The following is an 18,544-nucleotide window of genomic DNA, read 5'->3' on the forward strand; positions in this document are numbered from 1 at the left end:
TAATATTCTACCTTAAAACGAGTAACACATCTGTGGCCACATGTTGAGGTTACTAAAACTATAAAGGTCTTATGTAATCATATAAACTATGTTCAAGATCACATTCATAAGTCATCATAGGTCTGTGGAGATCTTCACCATTGCTATAATAATCTGCGCTGAATCTCAAATGGCATTGATCACTTGCACCATGTACTTTTAATGTCATCTCAACTGCAATCCCAGTAATTTGGTTCTGCTATTAGATGAATCACAGCGATGTCACATGAATCTGTTGTCTAAATAAACAAAATGTCTGATATTGTATTTCCATTTGAACTTTGCTGTGCTTTTAAATGGTTGAAAGCACAGTGATAGACATTTGGGTGACAACTAAACCAAAAATCAGACATTGTTTTCCATGGGAATTTGGTTGTGCTTTTAGATAGTTGAAAGCATAGTGATAACACATAGGAAATTCAACTGTCTTTTTGAGTGGGGTGAATATAATTTGTAATCTCATTGATCAACGTCTCAACCAAATATGACCAAATCATCCACATTGAAATGATGTACTGTGTCCAGATTGGAGATCTATCTAACACACATTAGTCTCAGCATTTGTACTAAATACATGGTCATTGCTTTCAAGAAGTGGTAGATTCCCTTTATCCAACTAAATATTTGTGTGACTCTCTTCCCTTTGCCAAGGAAGCTATGGTCTAGTCCAACATTGGTTGTGGACTGTAGTGCTTTGGCATCTGTAATCAACTGCAGATGACCTCAGCTGAGACGCTAGCTCAAACAAATGCTAGGCCTTCCAAGCGTGTTGGCAGTACTATCTACACCCACATTTTTGTTATAGCCCTGCACTAACAGACCTGATTTATCTAATCAACTAATACTCAACGCCCAAACCGTCTATTTTAACAAACTAACGCAATGGTAAATCTTAGCACTGACGGTAGCGCTATAGGTCCGGGGGTGTGTCAGAAATATTTTTGCTAATTTCACAGCAGGAATTATGGGTGCAATAGGTGACGGTGCCGCGAAAAGGCTGGGTTTTGATTAATATATAAGTTGTAGGTGGGAGTTGTGGGATGAGGGCTTGACCATTCACTTGCCAATCAACTTGATCCAAGGCTTAATACTGCATGCGGTTGTCTCAAGTTGTGTATGTTATTGACTGCTTTGCGTTGTCATCAACTCCAATTCGGCTGGGGGCACGGAATATTTGTGTCCTCGTCCGTTTATTAAAGGCCCAATGCAGTCAAAATTCATGTTTTCCTTTGATCAATTTGATCAGTGTTATTTCCTAATAGTTGGTGTTTGGAAACACAATCTACACAGGACCTTCTAACCAGCAGGTTTGCATGGGTGTGGCATTTTGGCTGTCCATGGTGATATGACCATTCTGATAATTGGTCAATAGACCAATAGCAGCAAAGAGTTCCAAACCTCTCTGCCAATAACAGCTAGTTTTCATTTTTCCCTTCCCCATTCAGATAGGTCCCAGAGACAGTCATAGCTAAATTCTTGCTTGAGAAAACTAATTATTTTGCTAAAAAGCTATTTTTGCCCATTTTAATGGAACTCTATTACAGTAAGGTACTTAATTGTTACCCAGAAAATAATTGTGTTGTTCTTGACCCCATTTCACATGTGCAATTTTGGAACCATGTTTCTTGGGCTAGCCCTGAAAAGTCAGTGCTAACCCTGCTCAGGAGCAGGGCCAGCTATCCCTGGGCTAAGGTTGGTGCTTGCCCACTTTAGAATGTGCAAGTGTGAACAGTCGCTCAGCCCCAGGCTAAAATCTCCCTTAGCCCTGGGCAAAGGTGCAGTGTGAACGCGCCTCATGTAGGCTACATGTACATATGCCCATCATGGAATGAGAGATGAGACGATGACGGTGACACACATGCTGTATTTAGAAACATCTAAGTTATTTTCATTAGATTAAAAACCAAGCCCTCAGTAGGCTACCCTTACCCTACTATAACGAAAGCTGGTTAAACAGCAATGTGTCTGCTGTCTTTCTGGCCATGCATTAGCCAAATAGCCTATCATAAAAGGTGTCTAAATGGTCATCTTGTGAGGCTTTTACTGGCATGCTTTTGCGTTATTCACAATTCACATACAGTAGGCCTACCTGCATACTCCATTTTGCTTGTATCCATCCCCATTTCCAAAGAGTGTCTCTTGTCCAGTTACCAAAGACGTGCGCCTCCAAAATTACTCAAATTATTCTGTCCTATTGTAGATAAGAAGGGGATGCCCGCTTACTGTTTTGCTGCTCCCAAACGTTATTTTTTAATAAAGCTTTGGTGATTAAGATTTATTTCGAAGCGATCTCACGAGCCAACCTTTTATTGATAGTATTGGGTACTGGCGAATGCATTGGGCAGAAGAAGAAAAAAACTGCCTTCATTGATATGTACACGGGCACAAAGAGCACATTTCTGTTGTTCCATGAGCATTTGGGCACTGTGCGTCATGGATATTACATAACCAAACGCTTTAACGCTAAGACCTACTTTTGGTGAGTCAAATCTCCCTATTTATGCTGAATGAAATTGTCACTTTTGCGCTAGTTTTTAAGGACACACCTCAAATATTGCCACTCCTTTCACCTCAGTGCAAGCGAGCTGATACTGGCGCAAGGGTTGGAAAATGCCAGAGTGCCACTTTTTACATGCTGTAATTGCCAGCTAATGTGGGTTTTGACACTTGCACCGACTTAGTGCCAGACAAAAATAGAGCCCCTTGATAGTTGAATCAGGTGTGCAGGGCGAGAACAACACAGTGCAGGGCGTAAACAACACTGTGGACTGTTTTGTAGTCCCCCAGGAGAGGGTTGGGAAACACTGATCTCAACTGATCAAGGCCAGTTATGGCTGTGTGGAGCAACATGTGCATGTACAAACTGTTACGATTATGCCATTATGATCTTGCTATTATTCTTGTTGACACATGATGAAGTCTCACACTGAAAAACATTTCTAATGTTTTGTTGAATTATTGTGTAATTCATTGAATAAACTTCTGTCTGTCTTTTAGGAAAGAAGGAAGAAGTTTGAGAAAGAGAGTGAAAAATATTACTCTCAGTTAGATAAACATCTGAATTTGTCTGCTAAGAAGAAGGAAACTCAGCTGCAGGAGGTTGGTGGAAATCCCTCAACAGAGACTTCCTGTAAAGAGTTTAATGGAACTCTGAAGGGATTAAAAGTTTTGTTTGTGAAATGTGAATATTCTAATGCTCCCTAATTGGATAACTGAACTGGCTCAAGCTCACCTATTTAAAGCTTAGCCAATAACAACAAATATTAAGAGTATTCGGAAACAAGCTGCTTTTGTAATCACCATTTCATTCCTCCAAAGGCTGACGAGCTGCTGGACAAAGAGAGGCGGAACTTCTATGAGTCGTCAGTGGAATATGTGTACCAGATCCAGCAGGTGCAGGATAGGAAGAAGTTTGATGTGGTGGAGCCTGTGAGTGTTTTTTCTTCCTCTCCGTCGTCCACACTTCCTGTTTACACCTCCCTGTGTTGCTGCATGGATATACACACACACACACACACACACACACACACACACACACACACACACACACACACACACACACACACACACACACACACACACACACACACACACACACACACACACACAGCTACAGATGCTGCCTGTGTAACCTATTATATGATACGGCCACAGTGATCAGTGGCACACATCCTGAACAACCATAATTACCTCTGAACACCATTGCACATTGAGACAGGCAAGTCTAACATGGCACACTAGGAAAGAATTACTCACAATCTCATTGATTTTGATTTCTCATTTGAACCAATGGCTAGATTAGCAATAGGTCAGTGTTAGAGTACGGTATGAGTGAGTGTTAAGAACAGCCTTTGAACAGCTATGAGAGTCTAGAAGTCTGGTACGCAAGGCTACTGTAGTACGGAGGTGAACTCTTACACTTCACTTCATTAAGTATTAAAAAATTAATTTGCCCATTATAAGAATATAGTGACAGGACCATTTATGAATAATTATCAATATACTAATAATCAGTTGTATGTTGTGTTGTTTTCAATGAACAGGTGCTGGCATTTCTTCACAGTATCCTAACACTCAACAACCTGACGGTGGAGATGACTCAGGACTTCATGCCCTATAAGCAGGAGCTGCAGCTCAGCTTGCAGAATGTGAGTAGCTACCAATGTCATAGGGCTTCACAATAACCATCCAACATGACCATGAGTCTGAGTGTGTTTTGATGTGATCTGCAGACGCGGAACCACTTTGAGAGCACTCGTGAGGAGATAGAGGAGCTGATGAAGAGAATGAAGGATCCAACCCAGATCGGTAAAATGCACAGCCAACCAGTCATTGAGGGCTACTTGTACTCTCAGGAGAAGTGTAAGTATGCATGCTACAGTTTGTAAACCTGCTACATTCCTCTCAACATGTTGTATTCAACAAGCCCTGACCTGATATGATAAACTATCACCCTGCTCTCTCAGGGGCCTTGGGTGTGTCATGGGTGAAGTACTACTGTAAGTATCACAAAGACAGCAAGCTGTTTGTCATGGTCCCTGCTGAACCAAAACCTGCAACCAAACAGGTAGGTCATAAAATAGGTCGTATAATCTGTATAAGACACTTGTACAACTATTTGTCACATCTCTGATATTTGATCAGACTCAATGGAATTATTTAAATGCACATGCGCTCAAATATTACTTGTGTTTTTACTATTTTATTAACTTTCTCCAAAGCTTTAATGTAGAGATTCTCTCTAGTCCTCTCTCCCCCTCCTTTTACCTACACACTGTCATGGTTTCTTCCAGGGCCCCACAGAGCTGAAGCTTAAATCCTGCTTCCGCAGAAAGACAGAGTCCATAGACAAGCGCTTCTGCTTTGATATTGAAACTTACGAGAGGTTAGTACAAATGCTCCACTTTGAGACTTCGAGATGAGGTAGACTTTGTATAAGATGATACATGCCTTGTGGGATAAACAAGTTTGAGCAGTGAGGTGAACAGGTGGTCTACAAGGACACTGAGTGTGTGGGTACAGAGTGGATTCTAGCCCAAACGATCAGTTGGCAGCAGGCTCCTCTATATCCTGCTGGAAGCAGATGGCAAACTCAGTGATTTCAGGGAAAGGGAACACCATGAACTCATATGTATACAAGCAAAACATTCTGTACAATATGCACAGCAGAGGGACACAAGCCATACACTGACATTTCATATCAGACAGAGGGATGTCAGACACCAGTTCATAAAATGTTGATTAATCAAGGCAGACAAATACAGGTAACTACCAAAAGCAAACACCAACAAAGAGTCTTAATAAGGTGTTAGGCCACCACGAGCCGCCAAAACAGCTTCAATGCGCCTTGGCATAGATTCTACAAGTGTCTGGAACTCTATTGGAGGGATGCGACACCATACTTAAATGAGAAATTCCATAATGTTGTGTTTTTGTTGATAGTGGTGGAAACCACCTACTTTCAATATACTTTATATCCCTCATACTCAAGTGTTTCCTTTTTTTGGCAGTTACATGTAGATTTAAGTTCATTTTGATTTGGACTAAGGGTCTCATGTAACAAAACTGTAGACAAATAAATGCAATATTGTCTATGCCCTAACTGTGACACTTGTCCCTATAACCATAGAAACACACCTGTCACACTCCAGGCAGTTTCGGAGGCCAACAGGAAGTTGTGGATGGAGGCCATGTATGGAAAAGAGCCTGTGAGTTTCTTTGCTGCCTCCTACTGGAGGGTCCATACAACCACCCTTGTACAAAAGTTATTCTGTACTGTAAAGGCATTGTGTTTATAGTCCTCATCTTGCTGTTTACTTTGGTTTTGATAAACAATAATATGATTATAAAAGCATCTCTTTACAATAATAGCATATATTCAGCATCATACAGATCATTTATGATGGCCACAGAAAGCTCCACTTATATTTATGTTTCTTGGTGGCTTACATTTTCCTTTCATTCCAGATTTATCATTCCCCAATTCACAAGCAAGCTGAAAGTATGTACCATTACCAGTGTTCATTTTTTTGTATTTTACTGCAGTATAATATAGTGAATTAAAATCTATTCGTCTCATTGAACATCCATACACACACATTTGTATGTAGTGCCACTGCTTGTGAAATCTATAAAATGTTACTTGCCTTCCACAGTGGAATTGAATGAAGTTGGATTCAAGTTTGTGAGAAAATGCATCAACTTTGTTGAAACTAAAGGTAAAAAGTTACCAGAAAGTTCCAGTACACACCATGTGTTTTCTTTTTGTATGTCGCAGATCAGATTTCATGCCAGTTTTGTCATAGTCTAGTCAGTTTGCCTCATTGCCCTTTAGAGGGCAGAGATGAGTAGTGTTTGGAATGAGATCTGCTAAAGCCTCACTGCTATCCTGAATGAACCTTCTCACCAAAGGCCAGCACTAAATAAAAACACACTGGCTCCAATGTGACGTCCAGCCAGGAGAGCATAACTTTGGCATGTAGCTCAACATAATACATTTCCTTACAGTAGAGTACTTCAGTCCATACTAAATGAGCTGTTTTACTTTGTTTACATCAATGGAACTATTAATAACGCACCAGTACTATGCGTAGCTTATTAATAATCATGCTTGCAGGTAGGCAACAAAGGTATTACTCCAGAGGGAGTCCATTCACATGTGGCATCAGAACACTTTTAACAGTGTGGGCACCTCGCATTCAACTGTTTCTATTTCTCAAGCAGCTTAAATTCTTTAGATTCCATGGGCATTCTCACTTCAGCCCTCCCTAATTCACTCTTCTATACGCTACTTCAATTTAGTAAAAATACACTCAATCTGTATTTATGAGTTTGGTCAGGCACCAGCACTATGATATGCTCCCTGTATCTTTCACAACCAGTAAGATATGCAGGCATCATATAATAACATCAACTCCAGCCGTCCACTGGAGCAGTGAAGCAAATCATTCATTTGAAAGAGGTTGAGACGTAGGCTAGTGTTGTCAAGGCGGTGTCTTCAACGTTCCCATTTTCACTCCAGTTCAGACAGGCCTGCACTGAGGAACAGCCTGTACATTTCCACTGCTTGGAATTTCTCTGGAGGAAACTCCCCCTTTAGTTTCCTTTTACCTCAACCCCATCCACTCTCTCCATCTCCTGCTCTCTTTTACAGGACTCACACAAGAAGGAGTGTACAGAACTGTTGGCAGCAACATCCAAGTCCAGAAGCTTTTAAATGTATTTTTTGGTGAGGAAATTACCCAGTCAACATCTGGGCTCTCTATTGAGTTGGGATTGAGGAATGCATAGAAACAGAAGGGCTGTTTTGAAGCGGAATAAAATTAGTAAACTGTTAAATTTCCCTGTTTCACTGGCACACACAACAGGATTTGAAACAATATTAAAAAGCACTAAGTAAATATTGTTTTATTTCTAATTTATGGATTAGTTTATAAGTAATTCCCTCGCCCCCTAAGGCGGATGACAATTAATTGATCCGATATTTAAGATGTGCCATTGCAAAGGCTTAATTTATTATATTTTATCCATGTTTGCAGCCCTCTATAATGATGTTGTGGAAACATTGAAATGTTATATTTACTTGCCTTTTTGAATGAAGGAATAAAGTAAATGGTTGCATATAAATAAATAATCTGAGACAAATAAACTCTTTAATAAAGTAGTTTAATTCACTCTAGACCAATACAGTCAGATATTTCAACTGGCTGAACCTACTGTAGATAACTTGCCAGTTATTTCTATATATATATATATATATATATATATATATATATATTTATTATTTTTATTTTTGACCATTTCTGCATGTTTGTTTTTAATCGGTTCCCTCCTCTCTCTGTAGACCAGAAATGCCCAGGGGATGTGGATTTCCACAGCAGTGACTGGGACATAAAAACCATCACCAGTGCCATGAAGTTTTATCTCAGGTGTGTTCCCATCCTCTTAAATCATCCAGCAGGTGACACACAAGAGCCAGCTACTCTGGAACAACAAGTTCAATAGAATTATGTTACACCAGCCTGTGTCTGAAGCCCATTAGCACTCAGCTTCTACATCAGAGCCTTATAAAATTATAAAAAGCTCTGTATTGCATGAAGTGTACAGTATGCACAGTATAGTATGTACATTTTGCAGTTCTATGGCATTTCCAGACTGTATATTCTGTATATGTTTTATATGAAAATATTATGTTTCAAGTTAGTTATGTGTAATGATTAGAGATACTTTGTAATAATCTATGCTGGCTGAGGATGAGAGGTTTTTCTCTGCTTCATGAGCCTAGTATAATTGTTTGCTGTTTGAAGTACTCAGTGACAAGGCCTCTTGGCTTCAAGGCCAGGTTTTTATCCTCCCCCAATACCCATCATGATGATTTACTCACATGTCTTCTTGCCACACTTGGAAGAGGCCAGGCAGCTGTTTGAAGGAGCTTACTCAAGGCCTTTGGTCTCTCATGCCTTAACACTGCACTGATACATGTAATTTCAGATCAGGGGAAAAAATGTTGATAAAGAGAAATTTGCCAGTGAACTCTCATTCATTCAGAATGAGTAGCCCTTGTTGATGCTGAAAGTGCATGAGCAACACATGAGTAGCAGTTGTTAAAAAGGGTGTTTTAGGGTATGATGTAAGTGTTGGAGTATTTGTACTGTACTTGTTTACCTGATCGTGTGTGTTCGTCCACAGGAGTCTAGCAGAGCCTCTGATGACCTACGGTCTCAACAGGGACCTCATCTTAGCAGCAAGTAAGACGTGTTTTCACACTTACTGACATAAAAACAACATTGGGGAAACAATTACTAAAACCCACTTCAAGATAAGATATTATCTGATTTGCATATGGCTTACACATTTAAAAATAAACTGCACCAGTCCCCTAAACTGATGGAATTCTGTTATCATAACAGACGTCAGATTTATAGATCTTTAGCATAGTCTCATTGCACATAAAACGTACGTTTCCTTCTCATGTGAGGGCATGTTATTGTAGGACACATTTTGTCTGACACTACTGTACATTTGTATTGTACAAGTCATTACATTTTAAAGGTTGGCTTTGGGAGCTGAGCAACAGGTTGTTTACGTCCACATCTTGTCGTATGTTTGCCAAATGCTCTCTGTAGAGTTAATTCATTGTGCATTTGTTCTCCATCAGAGTGAGTTCATTCTGAAGTTCTACAGGCTGGGTTACAGCTATAAAAGGGAAGAAAAAAAGTACACACGCACACATCTGTGTGTTCCTCACATAAGCAATAACAAAGAAAAAAGACATTTTCTTTTATTAGATCTTTCCAATCAATTACAAGTTCCAACCTCCAGATAGCTTATTCAGTTCTCCTGCGGGGGATTCTAGTCCCCTGCCTTCTTTTTTGTTTCGTTTCGCCACAGACTGGATCCACAGTATCATAGCGCCTGTGTGAAACTCCATATTTTGTATTTGAAAATGCCATAATTAAATGGTAAAATCATTGTAATGGTATGTTGTACACCAGCTCTAATCCTCTTAACTGAGACAAGCTCCCATGCCCCAGGAGACCTATTGTTCAACTGAATGAGGTCCTCGTTTCACATTACACCACAATGCAGCTTTGTGGAGCTGGACCCCTGAAATGTTTTGACTGGGATTAGGCTTTGCTGATTTATTTGCTCATGCACAATGTCTATGCATGTTTAATTAACACCCCATATATACATAATGGATTGTGTAAAATCGGCAACAGATAAATGCCCTAAAAGCAGTGATGTTTAGGTCAGTATCAGTTGAGGATAATATATAAATTATTGCACATGTAAAAAGTATTTCTCGTCTCTTAGAATCGGATAATCTAGATGATCGACTGGGTGCAATCCACTGCCTGACGTACAAACTCCCAGAGAAGAATCGAGAAATGCTAAGCCTACTGATCCAACACCTGGTCAAGTAAGAGCTAACCTGATATGATGTGCCACTGTTGTGCTGCAGCCTCTGTGCCTTGCCTCCTAACTGATGCAGTTACAAGGGCTATTCTTATTTAGGCCTTTTATTGTGGTGTAATTACATATCTGTTGTGTTGCCCGTGGGCCCAGTGAAAGTGTTAACTGGCATCTGTTCAGATGATTACTGTATCGGACCTAGAAACTTGTATCTATGTATAGCGCAAATGTAATGTGCATTTAAATTGGGAAATACCTGTCCAGTCCTCCAATATCATCAATATCCTGTTCATTCATTTATGATAGTTGTGCAATTATAAATCACTATTTGAGAGATGTTTGTTCCTATTGGACATGTCTTTAGAGAGTCATGTTGTTTACGAACTTGTCTGGATTGCTATTGACAGTGTCTGCGGTAACAGTGGGGACAACCTGATGACTCCCTCCAACATGGGGGTGATCTTTGGCCCCACCCTGATGAGGGCAAAGGAGGAGACTGTGGCAGCCATGTTGGATATAAAGTTCCAGAACATTGTTGTTGAGATTCTCATTGAGGACTATACCAAGGTGAATTTGAAAGATTAATTTACCGTTCATCCCTTGCAAAGAGGTCAAGAGTCATGTGATGGTTATTTTATGCACTACGGCATCATAAACATTCAAGTAGGCCATGGTACATTCTCGATCAGTGAATCTCAAAAAACGCTTTCTCTCGGGGGCGGGGCTCCTTTCCATCATTGGGGAACAACCTAGCTAAAAAAAAAAAACATCAGCTGACATGGGCTACTTGATCTGGACATTTCTGACAAGTTATAAATGGCTTTCAAAGGTCTGCAATGCCTGACATGACAAGAGGAAAACTGCTGATGTACTACCCATTTTCGAAATTGCACCTTGTGTATTCTACTATTACAACTTTCAAGAGTATGTTGAAAGCCTGAGTCGGTCATTCAACTTACTCTTGAAAGTTGGATTAGTAGAATGCACAAGGTGCACAGTTTAGGAACCACTGATCTAGATACTATTAAATCCATATTCTCAAGTATAATTTAATGTATATTAAATGTAAGTCCTTTTAGATGAGCTGGTGTGATTACAGATCTTCTGCAGCGCACCAGATGAGAGTTCCACAGCCCCACCGATGCCTCCTCCAAGGATCACCCCAAGGAAACGGCAACCAATCACCATCGCCAAGCGTCCGCTCCGCATCTGCCTAGCAGTTAATTGTGGGCAGCTCCAGAACACTGAGAGTAATTATTTGCCTCTGGTTTAATCATCATGATCATCCTCATCATCACCATAACCATTATTATCATTACCATCCCTTGTCCTGCAAATGCAGATTATATTTAGATTATTACAGTGTTCAGTTGGTATGTGTAAGGTGATTTATACAGTAGGTTGCTGATGTTTATTCTGGACACTGTATTACTGATGTGTGAATCCTAAGTACTTGTGAATTGCTAGCATAGAATGACAAAAATAAATATATATCCTTTATTTCACTAGGCAAGCCAGTTAAGAACGAATTCTTATTTACAATGACGGCCTACCCCGGCCAAACCGGCCAAACGCTGGGCCAATTGTGCGCCACCCTATGAATCGAACCAGGGTCTGTAGTGACACCTCTAGCACTGAGATGCTGTGCCTTATATCGCAGCACCAGTCGGGAGCCAGAATACAGCATGTACTTTTATTTCTAAATGTTTGATCTTTACATGAATTGCATGCCCTTCTTTGAGGGAAAAGTGAGAGTTATTTTATCAAGTGATTTAAACCAATTTTGTTGAATTGGAAACAATAAACATAAAAAAATGTCATGTCATATCTAGATGTTGGCTTACTCCGACCTCTTCCTAAGCCTGGCTTACTCCGACCTCTTCCTAAGCCAAGCTTAACCATACTTTTTATTTGTTAACTGCACTTAGAGGCAGCTGGAGGTCTTGCGTGCTCACTGAATGAACGTTTTTGCTTCAGGCTAAATCATGTAATTTATACCTCTTGTAACTTTGTGTTAAAAGTCAGTCCTTTCATTTACTGTGGTATGGATAGATGTGGAGCACTTGCTACGTGTCCTCCCCTCATTGTGTGGTATTTTATTTATTGCTATTCTCTGAGTTCCTGCGTGGAGTTACCAAATAACCAGCTCCGCTTTGCATGACAAGTAACTACCACCTGTCTGAATCCATCGCAGCATTTGAATAGTGCATGTACCACTGGAAACCTGGCCAACAGCATGACTCTAGATGAGACAAAGAGTACACCGAAGTAGTCTGTTTACTTTTTAATCTCCTAGATGAATAGATAATTGTTGTACGCAATCCTCTTTCCTAAAAACATAATTTTTCTCTGGATCACAGACTATATTAATCCTCAAAAGGCTTTGTTTTTTTTCTCCATTATTTAATAAATCTGCCCAAATGCCCACATTAGACATTGCTTTCATAATACTCAGAATGCATGAATGAATGAAAGTACTAATTAAAATAATACATCTTTTGTGTAGTTCATTTGTTTGTATTAGTTAAACATGGTTAGATCACACATACCACATGTATAGTAAAAGTATGCTACATGTAATCGGTAGGAGCTCAGGAGAAGTAATGATCATATCAAGTTCAAAATCAGTTCTAAAGCAGCAACCTCTGCAATACGACTATGTGGGGAATTACCTGCATGTTCTTTAACCACTAAACCCAACCACAAGAAGGTGGTCCAGGAATCTGCCTATGCTGAAAATGTGTTGCACTTTATTTGTATTTCGATTGAACAATGTTTTGAAACTGTTTGTCACATAGATGAGCAGAATGGCAGCAGACCAGAGGGGGTGGATTTTGGCGGGGACACCCCAACGAGCCCCACACCTCTCCAGAGGACCAAACCCATCACCGCCCCTTCACGGCTCCATAGGGACACTAAAAGGCAGGCCCTCCTGCCGAAGCCATCCACCCGCCAGGACAGACACTCAGACTCTGACGTTGCCAAACTGGTCGCTAAGCTACAAGATGGAGGTCAGAGGCCAGATACAGCAGCAACAGCCAATGGTGAGACGGGAGTCACTGTGAACCGAGCGCAGTCCTTCCAATGTAGGAGACCACCTCCTCGAAGTGTTGCAGTCATCAGAGAAGGTAGCCTACTATATATAACAATCTAGCCTACTATATCATCTCACAACACAAACACACTATGAATTCTCGACTTGTATATGCGGCTTAACCATAGTGCCTAGCTGGTCTGTGATATTGATGCCATATCATGTGCAATGAGAAGAGAAATTGTAAAGTGGATTTTCATACATTATTAGCTTTTTTCATTTTGAATCTACATTTTACAACAGTTTACCTAAGGTTTTCATTCCTTGCATTGCAGCAAAAAGTGACGGCATTATAAAAACAAGGTCTCTAGCTGAGAAGCCTGCCATCTGCAGACCTCCAACCAGACCCCCTGACCCCCCTAGCCGATACCCTGCACCCCACAAGAGCCCCACTGCAGCCCCCAGCGAGGACACCCCAGCGTCGTAGTAAGTAGATCTTAGAACTCAGCCAGACCCATCCAGACTGATTCAAATTGTAATCAAGAGAACAATCACAAAAGGTTAGCCATGAGTTTCCTTTTGGTCTTCTTCCAGTCCTTGTAAGTCCCTTGTTAAATGTACGGTTTCACCTGTCAAATTGAAATATCATATGAAGTTGTATCCCCTTTTCCTAATGAACCCTCCACACCATACCAATTCCATTGACTGCATTTGTTGCCAACATTGTCTGTCTGGTTTGCTCCTCTCCAAACATTTGTTATTCTGTTTTGGAGTTGAGTTGGAAAGCATTATATAGTCAGTTTTTATTTATTTGTATTTTATTTCACCTTTATTTAAACAGGTAAGCTAATTGAGAACAAGTTCTCATTTGCAACTGCGACCTGGCCTAGATAAAGCAAAGCAGTTCGACACATACAACAACACAGTTACACATGGAGTATACGAACATACAGTCAATAATACAGTACAAAAAGTCTATATACAGTATGTGCAAATGAGGTAGGATAAGGGAGGTAAGGCAATAAATAGGCCATGGTGGCGAAGTAATTATAATATAGCAATTAAACACTGGAATGGTAGATGTGCAGAAGATGAATGTGCAAGTAGAGATACAGGGGTGCAAAGGAGCAAGATGAATAAATTAATACAGTATGTGGATGGGCTTTTTACAGATGGGCTATGTACAGGTGCAGTGATCTGTGAGCTGCTCTGACAGCTGGTGCTTAAAGCTAGTAAGGGAGATAAGAGTCTCCAGCTTCAGTGATTTTTGCAGTTCGTTCCAGTCATTGGCAGTAGAGAACTGGAAGGAAAGGTGGCCAAAGGAAGAATTGGCTTTGGGGGTGACCAGTGAGATATACCTGCTGGAGGGCGTGCTACGGGTGGGTGCTGCTATGGTGACCACTGAGCTGAGATAAGGCGGGGCTTTACCTAGCAGAGACTTGTAGATGACCTGGAGCCAGTGGGTTTGGCAACGAGTATGAAGCGAGGGCCAGCCAACGACAGCGTACAGGTCGCAGTGGTGGGTAGTATATGGGGCTTTGGTGACAAAACGGATGGCACTGTGATAGACTGCATCCAATTTGTTGAGTAGAGTGTTGGAGGCTATTTTGTAAATGACATCGCCAAAGTCGAGGATCAGTAGGATGGTCAGTTTTACGAGGATATGTTTGGCAGCATGAGTGAAGGATGCTTTGTTGCGAAATAGGAAGCCGATTCTAGATTTAATTTTGCATTGGAGATGCTTAATGTGAGTCTGGAAGGAGAGTTTACAGTCTAACCAGACACCTTGGTATTTATAGTTGTCCACATATTCTAAGTCAGAACCGTCCAGAGTATTGATGCTGGACGGGCGGGCAGGTGTGGGCAGCGATCGGTTGAAGAGCATGCATTTAGTTTTACTTGCATTTAAGAGCAGTTGAAGGCCACGGAAGGAGAGTTGTATGGCATTGAAGCTCATCTGGAGGTTTGTTAACACAGTGTCCAAAGAAGGGCCAGAGATGTACAGAACGGTGTCGTCTGCGTAGAGGTTGTTCAGAGAATCACCAGCAGCAAGAGCGACATCATTGATGTATACAGAGAAGAGAGTTGGCCCGAGAATTGAACCCTGTGGCACCCCCATAGAGACTGCCAGAGGTCCGGACAACAGGCCCTCCGATTTTACACACTGAACTCTATCAGAGAAGTAGTTGGTGAATCAGGCAAGGCAATCATTTGAGAAACCAAGGCTGTTGAGTCTGCCGATAAGAATGTGGTGATTGACAGAGTCGAAAGCCTTGGCCAGGTCGATGAATACGGCTGCACAGTAATGTCTCTTATCGATGTCTCTTATCGATGGCGGTTATGATATCGTTTAGGACCTTGAGCGTGGCTGAGGTGCACCCCTGACCAGCTCTGAAACCAGATTGCATAGCGGAGAAGGTACGGTGGGATTCAAAATGGTCGGTAATCTGTTTGTTAACTTGGCTTTCAAGGACCTTAGAAAGGCAGGGTAGAATAGATATAGGTCTGTAGCAGTTAGGGTCTAGAGTGTCTCCCCTTTGAAGAAGGGGATGACCGCGGCAGCTTTCCAATCTATGGGAATCTCAGACGATACGAAAGAGAGGTTGACAAGCTAGTAATAGGGGTTGCAACAATTTCGGCAGATAATTTTAGAAAGAGAGGGTCCAGATTTTCTAGCCCGGCTGATTTGTAGGGGTCCAGATTTTGCAGCTCTTTCAGAACATCAGCTATCTGGATTTGGATGAAGGAGAAATGGGGGAGGCTTGGGTTATTTTCTGTGGGGGGTGGTGGGCTGTTGATCGGGGTAGGGGTAGCCAGGTAAAAGCATGGCCAGCCATAGAGAAATGCTTATTGAAATTCTCAATTATAGTGGATTTATCAGTGGTGAGAGTGTTTCCTAGCCTCAGTGCAGTGGGCAGCTGGGAGGAGGTGCTCTTATTCTCCATGGAATTTACAGTGTCCCAGAACTTTTTTGAGTTTGTGCTACAGGATGCAAATTTCTGCTTGAAAGAGCTAGCCTTAGCTTTCCTAACTGCCTGTGTATATTGGTTCATAACTTCCCTGAAAAGTTGCATATCACGGGGGCTATTCGATGCTAATGCAGAACGCCACAGGATGTTTTTGTGTTGGTCAAGGCCAGACAGGTCTGAAGTGAACCAAGGGCTGTATCTATTCCTGGTTCTACATATTTTGAATGGAGCATGCTTGTTTAAGATGGTGAGGAAGGCACTTTTAAAGAATAACCAGGCATCCTCTACTGACGGGATGAGGTCAATATCCTTCCAGGATACCCGGGCCAGAATGATTAGAAAGGCCTAGTCGCTGAAGTGTTTTAGGGAGCGTTTGACAGTGATGAGGGGTGGTCGATTGACCGCAGACCCATTACAGATGCAGGCAATGAGGCAGTGATCGCTGAGATCTTGGTTGAAAACAGCAGAGGTGTATTTGGAGGGTGAGTTGGTTAGGATGATATCTGAGGGTGCCCGAGTTTACGGATTTGGGGTTGTACCTGGTGGGTTCATTGATAATTTGTGTGAGATTGAGCGCATCAAGCTTAGATTGTAGGATGACCGTGGTGTTAAGCATGTCCCAGTTTAGGTCACCTAGTAGCATGAACTCTGAAGATAGATGGGGGAAATCAATTCACATATGGTGTCCAGGGCACAGCTGGGGGCAGAGGGTGGTCTAGCAAGCGGCAACGGTGAGAGACTTGTTTCTGGAAAGGTGTACATGAGTGTACATGAAGTCTTAGTCAGTGTATTTTCTTATTATTCACTTGTCTTTTCAGAAATTCCCCGCTGTGATTTCAGCTTCAGTGTCGTATTTGATATCACATTGTAGCAACAAAATAACCTATATTTTGCTACTCACGATTGACCATTGTACTCTGTTCTTGCCTGCCCCTGTTGTTTTACAAGGGGTATGCCTTGCAATGCTATAATAGATTTAGGGTGATATTTTCTGCCCACTAAATACAGCTAAAATGCACAACAGAAAAACAGTGTTACTAATAATACTTTCACTGTGATGCATCTCAAAAGCTCTCTTTTACAATGTCCTTGTGATTGTGGCAATAATTTATGTGGATCTCAAGTTAACAGTGTGCTCCACAGATGTAAGTAATGAGATTACAAGCTGTATTATTCCAAACTCCTTTTGTATTAGGTGCCCTCCTGTCTATTTCAAATACTACAGTTGTTTTATAACATCCTATTCTAAGTAACATGTCATTTTCACTAGAGGTCGACCGATTATGATTTTGCGATGCCGATTATTGGAGGACCCAAGATGCCGATTAATCGGCCCGATTATTTTATTTATTTTATTTTTAACTTTCTTTTATTTATTTATTTGTAATAATGACAATTACAACAATACTGAATGAACACTTATTTTAACTTAATATAATACATCAATAAGATCTATTTAGCCTCAAATAAATAATGAAACATGTTCAATTTGGTTTAAATAATGCAAAAACAAAGTGTTGGAGAAGAAAGTAAAAGTGCATTATGTGCCATGTAAGAAAGCTAACGTTTAAGTTCCTTGCTCAGAACATGAGAACATATGAAAGCTGGTGGTTCCTTTTAACATGAGTCTTCAATATTCCCAGGTAAGAAGTTTTAGGTTGTAGTTATTATAGGAATTATAGGACTATTTCTCTCTATACGATTTGTACCTTTCACTATTGGATGTTCTTATAGGCACTTTAGTATTGCCAGTGTAACAGTATAGCTTCCGTCCCTCTCCTCGCTCATACCTGGGTTCGAACCAGGAGCACATCGACAACAGCCACCCTCGAAGCAGCGTTACCCATGTAGAGCAAGGGAAACTACTCCTCCAAGTCTCAGAGTGAGTGACGTTTGAAACGCTATTAGCGCTCACCCGGCTAACTAGCTAGCCATTTCACATCGGTTACACCAGCCTAATCTTGGCAGTTGATAGGTTTGAAGTCATAAACTATAATAATAATAAAATAAATGTAAATGAAATAAATTTCCCGCTCAGCCCAGTCAAAACTGTTCGCTGCTCTGGCACCCCAATGGTGGAACAAGCTCCCTCACGACGCCAGGACAGCGGAGTCAATCACCACCTTCCGGAGACACCTGAAACCCCACCTCTTTAAGGAATACCTAGGATAGGATAAAGTAATCCTTCTAACCCCCCCCCCCTTAAAAGATTTAGATGCACTATTGTAAAGTGGTTGTTCCACTGGATATCATAAGGTGAATGCACCATTTTGTAAGTCGCTCTGGATAAGAGCGTCTGCTAAATGACTTAAATGTAATGTAAATGTAATAAACAGCGCAATGCATTGCGAAGGGCTGCTGGCAAAACGCACGAAAGTGCTATTTTGAATGAATGCTTACGAGCCTGCTGCTGCCTACCATCGCTCAGTCAGACTGCTCTATCAAATCATAGACTTAATTATAACATAATAACACACAGAAACACGAGCCTTTGGTCATTAATATGGTCAAATCCGGAAACTATCACGTTTATTCTTTCAGTGAAATACGGAACCGTTCCGTATTTTATATAACGGGGGGCATCCAT

At 41.1% G+C, this 18,544-nt stretch overlaps 1 protein-coding gene across 1 annotated transcript in view; it reads left to right on the forward strand.

The window, feature by feature from the left end:
* The window catches only part of LOC106603309 (oligophrenin-1), a 38,313-nt gene that overhangs the window by 7,248 nt on the left and 12,521 nt on the right, over positions 1-18,544 (forward strand). The window contains exons 5-21 of the mRNA XM_014196824.2: positions 3,037-3,138; positions 3,358-3,468; positions 4,083-4,187; positions 4,272-4,401; positions 4,506-4,606; positions 4,833-4,924; positions 5,669-5,747; positions 6,007-6,040; positions 6,195-6,257; positions 7,193-7,267; positions 7,883-7,967; positions 8,728-8,786; positions 9,856-9,961; positions 10,362-10,521; positions 11,054-11,204; positions 12,753-13,082; positions 13,324-13,474. Coding sequence (XP_014052299.1) covers positions 3,037-3,138; positions 3,358-3,468; positions 4,083-4,187; positions 4,272-4,401; positions 4,506-4,606; positions 4,833-4,924; positions 5,669-5,747; positions 6,007-6,040; positions 6,195-6,257; positions 7,193-7,267; positions 7,883-7,967; positions 8,728-8,786; positions 9,856-9,961; positions 10,362-10,521; positions 11,054-11,204; positions 12,753-13,082; positions 13,324-13,474 — 1,934 coding nt within the window. The remainder of the gene's footprint in view (positions 1-3,036; positions 3,139-3,357; positions 3,469-4,082; positions 4,188-4,271; positions 4,402-4,505; positions 4,607-4,832; positions 4,925-5,668; positions 5,748-6,006; positions 6,041-6,194; positions 6,258-7,192; positions 7,268-7,882; positions 7,968-8,727; positions 8,787-9,855; positions 9,962-10,361; positions 10,522-11,053; positions 11,205-12,752; positions 13,083-13,323; positions 13,475-18,544) is intronic.

The sequence above is a fragment of the Salmo salar genome, chromosome ssa04 (assembly GCF_905237065.1).
Source record: "Salmo salar chromosome ssa04, Ssal_v3.1, whole genome shotgun sequence".
NCBI lineage: Eukaryota > Metazoa > Chordata > Actinopteri > Salmoniformes > Salmonidae > Salmo > Salmo salar.